Consider the following 15,230-nt stretch of genomic DNA (forward strand, 5'->3'; position numbering starts at 1 on the left):
TTAGTACACAGGCACATTAAAGTACTCGTGGCGGGACTACAAGAGAAATATAATTCAAACAAATGTGTAGGTTTAGACCGTACTGTATTCGACATAAATCAGAGGTGTCACATCGAATCAGCTGTGAATCGCACCCAGTTAGGAAAATCATTTGGAAGAAGAAAAGGTTTGTTAAATTCATTATATTGATTGGTGGTTAATAATAGTTAACAGGATTACATTGATTGGTGAATTCCATCTTGACAATGCCAACCACTCACCAATGGTTATGTCTAAATAACTTGCCAAATGTTCTATTACTATGTGAGTTGACCTGTATGTTGCATGCAGATTCTTTTTCCGTTGGCTACGTTATAGTTAGATTATAATTTAGAGGTTTATTACCTACCTCAATCATGGTCACTTTGCCTTTCAAGTTATGCATTCTACACCACTTGCTTCATTTTAAATGCTAGTCTTTTGTTCTGCAGTACAAATAGAATATAATATATCGTATTTGCTCGATTATAAGACGACCCTGATTATAAGACGACCCAAATCTGAATATTAATTTAGGAAAAAAAGAAAAAGCCTGAATATAAGACGACCCTATAGGAAAAAAGTTTTACCAGTAAATGTTAATTCATGTAAATTATTTTTTTTAATAAAAGCTATGATTCAGAAAAATATTTTGGTTTTATTTCCTTCTATTTTCCAACCTGACCCCCAGTTATGCACATCTGCCCCAGAAATGCCTTATACCCCCTATATGCCACTGTGCCCCATGATATGCCTTTTGACCCCCTATGTGCCACTCTGCCTCCAGAAATGCCTTATACCCCTATATGTCACTCTGGCATAAAGGGGGTTAAAAGGCATATTATGGGGCAGAGTGGCATATAGGGAGGTTTAAGGCATTTCAGGAGGCAGAGTGGCGTATAGAGAGTTAAAAAGGCATTTCTGGAGGCAGAGTGGCATTAAGGGGGTTAAAAGGCATTTCATAGAACAATCTGCCTCCAGAAATGCCTTATGCCCCCCATTTAACACTCCCCCGACCCCCCTGCCCCAACTTACCGGTGCTTCTGACTCCCCTGTCATGCAGCCGGGGCAGCGTGTAGGTGTCTACGCGATCCGCGTAGACAATTTACGCTGCTGCCGGACGGAGGTGTGGCTAGCAGCGGGGGTTGTCTGCGTCCATCGCGCAGACCTTCCCCGACTGTCAGAGAGAATTCCCCGCACCGGTGCGGGGAAGTCTGATCTCTGACAGCCGGGGAAGGTCTGCGCGATGGATGCAGACAACCCCAGACATCTACACACTGCCCCGGCTACACACCGGGGACTCAGAAGCACCGGTAAGTGGGGCGGGGGGGAGACAGGAGGATCCAGGTCCCCTGCAGCTGCGGGGGATCTGGATCTTAGTCGTCTCATAGTCAGACCTGAGGTCTGATTATAAGACGACCCCGATTATAAGACGATGGATATTTTTCAGAGCATTTGCTCTGAAAAAAAACACGTCTTATAATCGAGCAAATACGGTATGTACATGGGAGCTAACGCTGTTACTAGACTGGATTCGCATGGCTAGAGATTTATTCTAGAAATGCTAGTTACCCGGGTCTTCACATCTGATATTCGGCATGCTACGGCCTAGTAAAACCGTTACACGCAATCATTTTCTTGAGCATCAGACACTAGTCAGGAAGAACTGAGGCAAGTTGATGAATGAGAAGGGGTTTGGAAAAGGGAAACACTGACAAGGGAAACGCTAGAGAGAAACCTCATGTACATTCATTACACGTTTCACATGAAACTATTACTGAGGAATAGCAGAGTTTGCAGTAATCTATACACCACTAGGTTTGTAGACACGCTTCCATACGCAAGATACATTCTTCTCGCATTAAATATTAACCAGGCTACGCCTGGATGTCGGTGTCGGCCTGTCTATCTTCAGTATTGATGTGTTCAGGACATGTGGAGCACTGTTTTGTGTGTGATGTGTTATCAGTTTTGGACACCTTACTGTATGCGATTCAGGGGGGATTTTGCAGTTTTGCAGGCATCTGTTGCATATAAATCATGTCTTGTCATAACCAGAAATCCCAAACAGTATTGTGCACATGGGACTGCCTCAAACACACGTCGATGTGATGTATGTAAAGAACGAATGCCACATTTTTATTCCCGATATCTGCCTCTGAGACTTTCAAGCTTGTGCATTTCCTCAAGAAAAAATATTTTCTAAGATTACCATTACTTTAAAAAAAAAAAAAAAAGTCCTGTTGCTGGGCTTAAGTGGGGATATTTATATCTTATAAACTGCACTTAACCACATTTTTTTTTAATTATTTATTATTTTATCATTGATCATTTTTGTCAGGGCGGGGTCCTATTTCGTCCTCATATTACACAGTGAAATATTAAGAAACATATATTACTGTGCTACATCTCACCGGCAGCTATACTATCTGCCCATCCCCTGGTTTCTATTTATTTTTCCATGTTTAAAAACCACAAACACCAAGAGAATCCCCACAATCCATTATCGACAGTATAGCATTGTTACAGCGCTGCTTCTGATGGGAAACGATCCAAGCATCTGTGATAATAACCAATGTATCTACTGTATAATGCATTAGAAGAGACATTATTTATTTAAGCAGAAATGAGCAGCCTGATGGGCCGTAGTCTTGTTATGGAGAATGAAGCTAAAAGCACCAAATCCATTTTTACTAAGTCAACGTACAAACCCAGCAAACAGCATTGAGATCGTATCATGTCAAGGTGTGCTGCTATAAATTTTCCTCTTACAAACCGCACGTCTTACCTTTGTGCTTTTCCGTAAACAATAGTTGTTTTGGGAACATGCATTACATCATAACATAGTAATTTAGGTTGAAAAGGTCATAATGATGGTTAATGAACAAAAATAATATGGCATGCAGCACACACACCACCCAAAAAATGGAAGTCTGGAAATCCATTTACACCAAAAATGATCTGCCTTTAAAAAAGGAAAAAAATTCAGATATTAAGACAGCTCATACAGCAAAATGTAACAAAACGTTAATAGAAACCCAAACCCTGTTAGTGTAAGATTCATTCGAGGGTTGGCAAAATGCACTTTGTGCATCCCATCGAAATCATACCCAATTCCAACAGAATTAAGAGGAGGAAGGGGAGAAAGCATAATGATTCAGTGAGAGGAGAAAACAAGAGACCTTCCAGGTAAATTGTGAACAGGGTCAAACAAATATCCCAATAAGCACTTGTCATGCTATTAGAAAAATCCCGGTATTGTAACGCAAGTGTTAATCCTTTCCAAAAAGAAACTCGAGATTATTCCGGCATGCAGCAGTCTGCACAGCAACCCAATTTACGCGTGCCGCCGCTATGCGTTACCGATTGCATGGAGAATGGTTCAACACGCAAAGCCCTCAGAGGGTTCTTTATCACAAAATATCATCTGAATAACCTCCCCAGTCTTCAGTTTGGGTCTATAAACATAAAACCAAGATCATTTGTTGAATACAAGTTGACTGCAAACAAGTGTTAACGCACAGCTTGGTTTGCCAAGATAAAAGTTTTTCATTAGTCATTGTTCGGAGTTAACTTTTAAAGTGAATGTAACTGGAGTACGTTTAATCCTAGGATCGCAAGACACTCAATACAAGCGAGCAGCACTGGAAAGGAAAATATCTGGCATGGCGAGCACCTCTCGGTCAACAGACTGTCACAGATCACAGCTGCGTGTCTTGCAAACACATGGGGCCTGCTTCAGATCGAAGGAATACGTTTATAGAGCAGACTACAGTTACAAGAACCAACCAAAAGGGTGATAATGTATCATCTGAAAGGCGTTAATATGTATTTATAACAGAATAAATCCCACTCGGTTGAATAAAACATAACATTTAAAGCTCTCTTTCTGACACACAGTTGGATTTACTCATCTATTCTGTTATTCATGGCTTTTTGCATCTTATGGTAAACCCCAGCTACAATAATCTCTGTGGAGTTTGTTGGGTTTTTTTGTTTTTTTTTAATAGGAAACGCACAGATGTTAACATTTTTTATCTGGTTTACCGTGAAAATATGGGTGATGAAAAGTGCAATATCAATCGGTCACATGCCTACTGTTCAAAAATTATGAAAAAGGGTAGTTTTAAGATATTTTACGAGTAACTCATGAAGCAGACTATGGCCTCTAGGCCGATGAGCATCTTAAGAACACTGTCAGAATGTTCCTTTATTTGGCTAGTTTGTAACAATTTTAGCTACAGATTTTCAGACTAATTATCCAAGGAGCCTCCAATGTGATGAGCGGATGCAGCATATGTGCTGGGAATAAACAGGTGCCACCGCAGTAAAAGGTCCCCAATGATGATCCTATTTGGCACATGTAGCTCAATTAAATATTTTAAATGGTATGTATCAACAAGAAGTGTCTAAATTATATAACAGAACAGTATCTAGCCTTGTAATATTCAGCCATATGGAGCACATAAGATTTGATGAATATCTAATATGATGCTATATTTAGATCCAAAGGTCTGGGCAGTTTATTGTGTGTTATAGACCTCTGCAATGAAACGGTTTAGAACAATAAATGTAGCATTTGAGACGAACTTAAATCAATACTGGATAAAATATATATCGGAAGGATATTCCGTCTAAACATATCTGATACAGCAAAACTAAAAAATAGCATTCATCTAAAAAAGGGCTTTAATAAAATCTTGTTACAATATAAGTATAGAAGCAACTCTTTACATATGAATTTACTACACAGTGTATATATATTTTAGGGACAGTTAAGTATTTGAAGTGAGTCCAGTCTCAGAGAATTTTGTATATTTAATCATTATATTAGGGCATATTTTTCCTGTATATATCTGCCTTTCTCCATAAACCATGATGTCCTTGTTGAGGCTGTTAATATTTTCTAGTGAAGACACAAATACACCAGGCAAAAGAAATAAATGACATTGTTCCCCTATAGCCAGCATTTAGAACTATTTTAATATGTATTTTTATCACAGTAAGTGTCATGGTAAATAAACTGCATGACTCGAAAACCCATTTCCTTTGCTGAATCAGAACAAATTATGTAGTTTAAGAAGCATCCATTGCTACTATAATTTTACCAACAAAGATAAAACCAGGAAAAATGTCTACTCTCACTTAAATCACAACAGAAGTGCAGCACCACGCAATGTCTGGCAGGAAGTAAAAAGACATTTTATTTCGTTACAAGCCTTTATGTCCAACATAAAAATCTAAAAACAATAAATAACGGCGTAAGAGCAGAACGTGTCTTCAATGAAAAATAATGAAAAAAATGTTCTTATAAAAGCAACTCAATAAATTGTTAATTCTAAGTATATTGGAGGATAGTAATGGACTGAGAGCAAGCGTCTGGTTACTAACATCTTAATAACTGCCCTCTGGAACAAGAACATGGCCTGAAGATCACCGGTGGAATAGAAAAGGCCATTTCTCCCCATGTGCACGTTATATATCACTTTGTGGGAAAGAGTTGCTGGACATTTTTGGAAAGTGGAATCCGGAAATTACAAACTGCACGTCCCAAAACTATTCTAAATCCATGCACTACCAATTTGTTACTGTACAATATTTTAGAGAGTATTAATATTATTATATTTTATATAAAGATGGTTTTAAATGTTTTATAAATAGGGCCAAACTGCCAACAATAACAGAATTAGGCTGGAAATTTTGCACATTATAGATATCAACAATATGGGCTTAATCTAAAATCAAAAAGCTATTCAACTCATTCAACAGCTGGTTAACTTACAGTTGAACAAGTCCTAGTATTTCACGCAGCATGAGTTTTGTTCAGAATTTAATATAAGATTAAATGTATTGAATGCTGAGCTCCTGGTTTCAGACTGTATTTACCTGCAGGGTGAGACACGATGCAAAGTGCTACGTATAAAGTACATCTACGGCACGCACGCTAGACTGTCACCGCCTGATAAAACGGAAGAACCTGAAACTGGTTTCCAAACTTTTAGTGGGTGGTGTCCAAATTCAGCTAGTTCCCCGTCACCAAACCGGGCTAGTTGGCTTGCCTCACCAACAAACTGTTAATACAGTGATGGCATTTAAGCAAGCATGGGAGAGGCATAAGGCTAAGCTAGATATAAGATAAGGCCAGGGACTAAGGACAGTATTCAGAGGTTGGGCAGACTGGATGGGCCAAATTATTCTTTTCTGCAGTCACATTCTATGTTTCTTTGTTTACAGTCACTCAGTCTTCTCTTCCCTGTTCAATATGGACATGTTACAAGGCTTTGAACAAACATCTGGTCTAAATCAATAAACTTGTTTATGGTCATTCTCATCAAGGACCACAAATGATAAAGATTTTTAGTTACCACCAACCTGCACTCACAAAACTTATCAGTGATAATACTGAGCAATTCGCCTGTCCTTCTGTAGCATATTGTTAACCACTGAACTTGATTTCCCTTTCAACATTAGGCAAACTTTTTTACAATATAAAATTTTAGATATCTCTAAGACTAATTCTAATATCAATTTAATTTAGTGGCATATTTGCGGTGTATGTAGTGTCATCCTGTTTGAACGCAAAAACTATTATCTGATCTTCCTTGACAGGAACGTGGTTTTAGGTTCATTGTCAATGAAATAGAAAACTAAGATATCTGTAGTGCCTAACAACCAACCTGCTCCGATCAATGTGCAGCAAGCAAAGTCTTGGAAGAGTTAGTGTTAGTCAACTATACTTGAAAAAAATCTCAAAAGAAAGGAAGTCTAGCTTCTACAAATCAGCAATGTAGAGAAACAGTAGAGAAGCACATAAGCATGAGAAGGCAAATAATTTACAGGAACTGGTTATATAAAAGATGACAAAAAAAGAACAGTAACAAGTATATAATAGAGATACAAAGGAATAGAGAGGAGAACATGCACACTTTTAAAAGGTAAGATATGCACAGCATGCTGGTGCTCTAAAGAGTTTGTCCTTACCTCCTGTAGCAGGTCTGCCTGCTCGATGGCTTTAAGGACATTTTTCTTTGAGGTTTCTTGAACTTCTCCCCCCAACAAAAATTCATCCAGGATAAAATAGGCTTTCTCAAAATTAAAGATGATGTCAAGTTCACACACCTGAAAAGTACATCAAATTAAATATCAGAAAAACACTGGTAGACATTGTATCTAAAATGTAAAAAAAAAGCCAGTGCTGGCAGTGAGAGGTTAATTAACATATCACAACGAAGCTTTTAAAGAGAGGCATGTTCGCAGTTTGTGGGACAGCTCCAGCTAAATTGCCAACACTGTACGAGCAGTTGTAGTTGTAAATTTACCCTCCTTGCAATTTTTCCTCTTTTCTTTATTTTGACGTATACAAAACAGTCCCAATTAGTGAAGAAAATAACTTTTTTTTTAAATTAAAAATGGAAAAGCAGTGCATGCATATGTATTCACCCCCTTTGCTATGAAGCCCCTAAATAAGATGTGGTGCAACCAATTACCTTCAGAAGTCATATAATTAAAGTCCACCTGTTTGCAATCTCAGTGTCACATGATCTCAGTGTGTATATATATATATATATATATATACACATATATATATATATATATATATATATACATACACACACACATACATACACACACACACACACACACCTGTTCTAAAAGGCCCAGAGTCTGCATCAACACTGAGCAAAGGGCACCAAGAAGACCAAGGAGCTCTCCACACAGGTCATGGACCCTGAGAACACCATCCCCTCTGTGAAGCTTGGTGGTGGTGGCAGCATCATGCTGTGGGGGTGTTTTTTTTATCATCAGGGAGTGGGAAACTGGCCAAGATTGAAGAAATAAATTTTTTTTTTACTGATTTTCCTGTCCCAATGATTCATACTGTGCTAGCTGAATTAATATAAGCCTTAACAATCTATAGGTAATATGATATCTGAGGTATCAATTGTGGTTACAATACACCAACATTATGTTACATTAAATGTGTAGAATCTGCTTACAAAAAATGAGAATCAAAGACGAGAAGCTTTGCTTAATGGAAGCTAGTGCTTCAAATTAAGTGATTTACATTCATTTAAGGTTTTAATGGGAACGTCATAGTTTCCAAGCAGCTCTTAATTCGAGGAGAAGGATTTGACTCACACTGCCAAAATACTTGTCCAAAAGCTCCACGTAACGGTGAATTATTTCCAGGGTAATTAGTTCATTGTCCTGGTCTTCAATGGCACAGCAGAAATAAAGGCTAGCATACCTAAAAGAAAAAAAAAATAGAAATGATGTTGCTCGGTAATATATACTCCATAAACGAGGCTGTTAGAATCACTACGTGTCCTGTGTGTTAATACATAACTCCTCTGCCATCACAAAGCACAGAGGAAACGGGTGGAACTCTATAGCGCTTGCGGTGAAGGGGCAACAAAGTAAAAGTTAAAAGGACATGTAATGCTGTATCTAACAGCATAACGTTTCCATGCCTATCCGTCGTAGCTTTTCTGTATAAATTACTGAGAGGTAGAAGAAAAGGTTGTTAAAAGCTTGTCACTGATTAAATACTCTTGGATCTGATCCATAGTTTGATGTGCAGAACCTCAGCAATATGATTCCTCCTTTGCTGCCCACTGTACCCTCATTAATGTCACACTGCCAGTGCATTAATTCCTGAGCTTCTGCCACGGAACAGTCAGACACAACGCAGGGCCGAGGTCCAGAGGGAAGCAGCTAATGCTTGAGGGTATCATAATTATGAATACTTGTTTCGGCTAAAAAGTATTGCAGGGGAATAAACAAAATACTAATGATATCGCCTTCTCTAGTGAATTGTGGCTTCCAGAGACAATACATGCAAAATGTTCACAAATCTCCAGTTCACAAAAGCAGTTTGAATTGGGGACATTCTGGGAGTGGATAGCAAGCCAAAAACCTGAAAAATCATTAAGTGGTGCATCATTAATAATTTACTATTTTAACCAAAATTAGAGTGTAGAATGGTAAAATCCCCTAATAACAATCCCATTATCTATAATGTATATTCAATCTGATCCATTATGTTTGTAACACTTTGTATCTGTGGACTTTGTTAGTTGCTAACATTTTCTACTGCTAGGCGGTTTGCTCAGCGCCAAGTAGCAAAATAATGTTTACCAGGGGGAAAATAGATCTGCAATGTGTTCATATTATATTAGACGGGAGGGCAGATGTGACACTTCCAAGCCAGAGCAGAAGGATGCCACATTGAATATTACCAAAAGTGGAACCTGAGGCTAGCAGCACTAATTTTACTCGTATAAATAAACACGTCAGCACCGCCTAAAATAACGCTGAAACCAAAGCTATCCTCCTGCAAAACAAGCAAACTGGGGAATGGTGTTTTAGTGCCTCTCATTGGTGTTATATCGTTCCATTGCTGTTTCTGTTGTGTATTTGTTGCTATATTCATTATAGTCAGTATATATATCAGTTCTAGTAACTTTATACATTTCCTTCTAATTTCTTTAGCCCCAAAAGATGATTCAATGCTCTATACATTAAGAAGTCTCTGCGTATGGAACATTATCCAAGTAAGGATCTGAACCCCCACCTCCACTTAATGTTTTCTTTTAATCTGCGGATGTTACGTTAAACCGCTGTACCCTCTTAAATTATTCTGTTGGCACTTATATATTTGGTAATTACTCTCCCTCTTCTACTGAAGTGCAGCACCTCCTCCCTCCTCAATTTAGAACCAATTTTAAAGGACATATTTCAAAGACGCTTTTAATCATGTAAAAGAGGAGAGATGAGGAACAGTGGGTCTGCCAATCACAGAAATGTTAAAAGAAAAGAAAAAAATCTAGTTAGCGAGACCACTAGAGGAAGAAGGAAAAAAAATCTAAAGAATGACTGGAAAACACTTACTCTGTCCTAGTGAAGTTCTCTTATGTCCTGATCATACTCATGTCTCAAATAAAAAAGCGAATTGGATCTGTTACAGCGGAAGGTACAGCGCTCCGATGGAAAGGAAAAGACTTATTAAAAGAAACAAGAATGATGCTTCACCCTTGTCCCATTGGTGAGGCTGGATTAACCTATTAAGGTCCAGGCCTATTTTTTTTTTATTTTTGTACCCTTTGTGACAATAGTGGTCTTAACATTTTCTGGTGCTTGTGTTTAGCTGTAATTTGCTTGTCTCTCATTTAGCATAGCCACATAAGTTAAAAGTTGGGGGGTTTTTCCAGGCTTTCTATAGATACCGTTATTTTGATCACATCATCAAGCTAACAAACAATAAAAATAAAATATGGTGAAAATGTGAAAAAGCACTTTTCCTGACTTTTATTTGAAAAATATTTTACTCATCAACAAAAGCCAATATAAAATGTATTCTAATATTTGTCCTGAGTTTTTTTTACAATATTTTTGCAAGTTATAGGTCGATAAGTACAAGTAGCATTTTGCTATTTCAGAGCCATTTTTTCCCCAACCCTGCCCTCACGTCCCATTTGGGACATTTTTGAAGCCGGCCAATTCAATTTCCCTCCATCAAACCATCTATGTTAGAAAACTAGACACTCCAGTGTATTTCAAATGTTGGTATTTTAACACTTTCCATGCACTTATTATACCTTTAGCCTTTGTTAAAGTTGGTGGTAGTAATTTTTTTGAGTGTTTTTTTCCCCACACACATTGTACTTCAGGTATAAATTTACACTCCTTGGTATATGCCACTTCAGAACAACACCCCAATATGTGTTCAGCAACATCTACTGAGTACAGCAATACCATCCATGCATGAGTTTCTCAGGTTGTTTGGGAGGAAAAATTCAGTTTTTCAACTTCGAATTTTAACATCTGGTCATTCTGCCCCATTTCCTCTTTGTAAAGATTTTGTAAAGCTGGCCAATTCAATTCAATGTTTGAAAACTAGACACCTCAGGGTATTTCAAATGGTGGCTTTTTAACACTGTCTAGCACCAGCCTTTGTCAAAGTTTGTGGTAATAATTTTCTTTCGCTCACAAATTGTATTTCAGGTATAAAGTTACAGCTCCTGATATGCAACACCCCAATATGTGTTCAGCAACATATCGGAGTACAGGGATTCCACCTATGCATAGGTTTCTCGTATTGTTTGGGAGCTAAAAGGAGGTGCGCATTTTTAAATTTTTCAAATGTTGACATCTGGTCATCCTGCCTCAAATCCTATTTGGGACATCTTTGAAGTTGGCCGATTCAATTTACCCCATCAAACCATATATTTTTGAAAACTAGAAGCTCCAGGGTATTTTAACTTTTGTTGTGCACTAATTCTACCACCAGCCTTTGTCAAAGGTTGTGGTAGCATTTTTGTGTGTTTTTTCACACACATTGCACTTTAGTATGAATTTACAGCTCCTGGTATATGCCACTTCCAAACACCCCAATATGTTTCAGCTAAAAAGGAAAAAAATAATTGCAGGGTCATAATTCTCGAATTATGGCTTCTTGGGAAAAAAAACATTATTACCTAACAGTATCCAGCAAATTACAGAGTGCCCCAGAATAAGATAATTTGAAACTGAATTAAGGCTACTCTGAGCTAGCTGACAGCAATATAACTTTTCAAGATTTCAGCTGTGAAAAAAAAGTGTTACAGGAAAAAAAAATATATAAAGCATGAAAAAAAGGTAACCCACTCGCTTTAAGTCTCAGTTTATATGTCTTCAGTTTCCTAATGACCAGTGGCTGATTTTATATCTCATTTAATACATTTTCGGTATATTCATAGCTTTACACTACTGTTAAACTGGAACTGTCTGAGAACATACACCTATATGACAATGTCATCCATTAAATAATTTTAATTCTGCTAAATATTAGTAACCTTCAGGTAATTCTTGGTGAAACATATTTTAAAATGATACAGTAAATATTGGTGCTTCTTTTTCTTTTTGCAGCATTTATAGATATGTAATACTTGTTTCAGAAGCTGCATATTTTGTAGCAATTTCATGTAATCACACATATAACGAGTGCTACATACAAAATTGGTTAAATTAGTCCCCCCCCAAATACAGATATTATAAATTACTCTGGATGGCCAGCTTAGGGTGTAAAGCCCAGTAAAGTGACAAGAAACAAGACATTACAAAAAAAACCCATTCATGACAATTTCCACAATACCACAGTCACAGACTATATGCAAATTCAGATTGAAAACGTGAAATTGGGATGAAAATGGTAATTATAAAAACACATTTGATAGGGACAGAGTTTTGCTCAAATTCTAACTGCCACGCCGATTAGAGGTTTTGGTTTTACAGAGAAATTAGCATTAGGTGCCTGAATCTTTTGTTTAACATTGTGGCAGTAGGGCCTTTCACAAATGAAACATTCCACGCATTACAAAGGGTATCCTCCATAATGCACAGTTAAAATTGTAGATGTTGATGCCATCTCACTGATTTTACTATACATAAATCAGACAAAGTTAGCCCTCCTTTATATTTTTATAGGGCTGAAACAACTAATCGATAATAATCGATAATGAAAATCGATAGTCGAATTGATTTTTATCGATTATAAAAAGAGGTTTTTTTCAGAGCAAATGCTCTGAAAAACTCCTCTCCTTATATAATCGGACCTCAAACAGAGATCGGATTCTAACACTAGAATCCAGATCCCCCGCAACGCTGCAGGGGACCTGGATTCCCCTCACTGCCGGTCTCTCACTTCCGTCTCTCTCCCCCCTCCCATACACCCCTCTGACTCCTCCCCCCTCCCATACACTGCTCTGCCTCTCTCCCGACTCCCTGGTGCTTTGTGAACCTCCGTTGCTGACAGGCACTTTCACTGCAGCTTCATAGAAGCCTCATCGTAAGTGAAGGGCAGTAACGGAGGCGATGTGCGATGCAGACCCCCACCGGCTGACAGAGAGGATAATTCTCTGTCAGCCGGTGGGGGTCTGCGCGATGCGCACAGACAGCCTCCGTTACTGCCCTTCACTTACGCTGAGGCTTCTATGAAGCTGCAGTGAAAGTGCCTGTCAGCAACGGAGCCGGGTAGAGAGGCAGAGCGATGTATGGGAGGGGGGAGGAGTCAGAGGGGTGTATGGGAGCCACCCTCCCATACACCACTCTGGCTCCTCTCCCTCCCATACGCCACTCTGCCTCTCTACCCGGCTCCCTGGTGTCTTGTGAACCTCCGTTGCTGACAGGAGGCAGAGTGGAGTATGGGAGGGGGGAGGAAGCAGAGTGGAGTATGGGAGGGGGGAGGAGGCAGAGTGGTGTATGGGAGGGGAGGAGGAGCCAGAGTGGTGTATGGGAGGGGGAGGAGCCAGAGTGGTGTATGGGTGAGTTATAGTGGTGTATGGGGGGGTATTATGAATTTCAGGGCATATAGGGGGTATAAGGCATATCGATATTAGGCATATCAGGGGGGCATAAAACATATCTGGGGGTAAAAGGTATATCAGGGGGCTCTGTTGCATATCAGGGGGCTCAGTTGCATATCACTGGCATATAAGGAGTATAAGGCATATCGGGGGCACAGTGGCATATCAGGGGGCACAGTGGAATCTGGCATATAAGAGGTATAAGGCATATATGGGGGCAGAGTGGCAAGCTGGGGGTCAGATGTGCATAACTGGGGGCAGTTTGGTAAATAAAAGAAAATATAAACAAGGCTTTTTTTCTCATAGTTTTTATTAAATATGAAAAATAGTTAACATATGAATTAATACTAATAACTTTGTATTAAAACCTAGTTTGAGAAACACTGTGTTTGGGTTCTTGTAGCTTTTATTATTATGTCAGTAAAATAAGAAGGTGAATAGAGAGAGACCATTGCAATAAAGAGATGAAAGTGTAAATTGTACGTTTTTTATTATATTATTTTAAAAAATTGCTTTTATCCGATTAATCGAAAAAATAATCGGCCAACTAATCGATTATTAAAATAATCGTTAGTTGCAGCCCTATATTTTTATTTAAATTGGTGGAATGAAATGCTATACCTCACTGTTGAGTGAATAAACCCCAGAGAAAAGAAACAAGTTATGGTTTTGTACCACTCTCACTTTAAAGCTATACCCAGATTTATTTATTCCCAACATCTCCAGCATAGCATAGACTTCAACAAAACAAGCAAGACCACATTGAAGATCAAAACTACAAAGACACAAACACTTTCAAGAACACTCAAATGTCAATATGAACAGAATACAAGAACGTTCAGCTGTACTAGTATGGAAAAGATAACCGGTTGTTGCAAGGCCCAGTAACACGGTTTCTACTTACATAGCCCTAATGCATCAAAATCTATCATTAATCTTTACGTCTCTTACAACTCGTAAAGAAAATATTAGAGATAATAAATATAATATAAACATCCTTGCAAATCACCAAACAGGAATTCGTAAACCTTTCAAATAAAAGATTTCTTATTAAGGAAAAATTGAAAGCCATAACTATGTGGATGACTAGTTATTTAAGAAGAAAAAAAAAAATTTTAAGTGGTCAATAATCCAAACTCTAAGGCTGGTGCAACAAGCTGTACGACATGAGCTGGAAGATGATAATTTAACACTGATGTTGCCATAAAAGCCTTTTATTTTGCAAAGTAAAAGGGTTAGTGATGGTGTGGAACAATGTATGGCTGAGAGAAAAGTGTAGAAGCAGAGGAAGCACCTTTTGTAGACAATCTTCAGATCTCTCCATTCCAGGAAGCTGCACATTTTCGGCTTGCGGGCTAATACAGTCTGGACCAGCTCCCTGGTGATCTTCTTCTTTTCTTTGTCAGACAGCGGCACATACCACTTCTGAAGCCGTAGCTTTCCCTGACGGCTGAACAATAACATAAACTGCATCTGTGGAACAACAAACGTGAAAATGAAAAACCAAAAGCATGCTACAGGAAGAGAGGAACGAGCAGATTGCTAACAACCTTTTACAGTCACAAGGAGTTACAGTACTAATCAACAAATATAAAGAAAATATTCATGACTTGTCTTCCAAGAGGCATGGCTGCACAGCACCGAACACCGGAACCGATGTGGAATCCTATTCAGGATGAAATCCGGGACGTGAAGCGCTTTTTTACATCACAATGGGGAGGTGGTTCAGGAGCAGACGTTTATCTGCATGCATAGCTTTGGCAAAACCCCAGTAACAGCCCCGTGAAACATGTGAGGAGGAGAATGACTGGGGGAGTTACTATGCAGAGAGAGGGAATCAACTAGCGGGGGTCAGATTGAGAAACTTAA

General features: G+C 38.6%; 1 protein-coding gene across 2 annotated transcripts; it reads right to left on the minus strand.

The window, feature by feature from the left end:
• LOC149286051 (AP-1 complex subunit sigma-2-like) lies at window positions 1-14,834 on the minus strand. Of its 2 annotated transcripts, none has more exons than XM_089494455.1 (4): window positions 14,656-14,834; window positions 8,158-8,266; window positions 7,000-7,137; window positions 1-36 (listed from the first exon to the last, which is right to left on the minus strand). In XM_089494455.1, the coding sequence occupies exons 1-4, from the start codon at window positions 14,832-14,834 to the stop codon at window positions 1-3; spliced, it is 462 nt and encodes a 153-aa protein (XP_089350581.1). The 2 variants fall into 2 exon arrangements, with proteins under 2 accessions (XP_089350581.1, XP_089350580.1); XM_089494454.1 differs by lacking the exon at window positions 1-36 and adding an exon at window positions 3,432-3,476.
• Window positions 14,835-15,230: the final 396 nt, after the last annotated feature.

This window comes from Sceloporus occidentalis, unplaced genomic scaffold (genome assembly GCF_023333645.1).
Source record: "Sceloporus occidentalis isolate IW3139 unplaced genomic scaffold, rSceOcc1.0.p SCAF_72, whole genome shotgun sequence".
Lineage (NCBI taxonomy): Eukaryota > Metazoa > Chordata > Lepidosauria > Squamata > Phrynosomatidae > Sceloporus > Sceloporus occidentalis.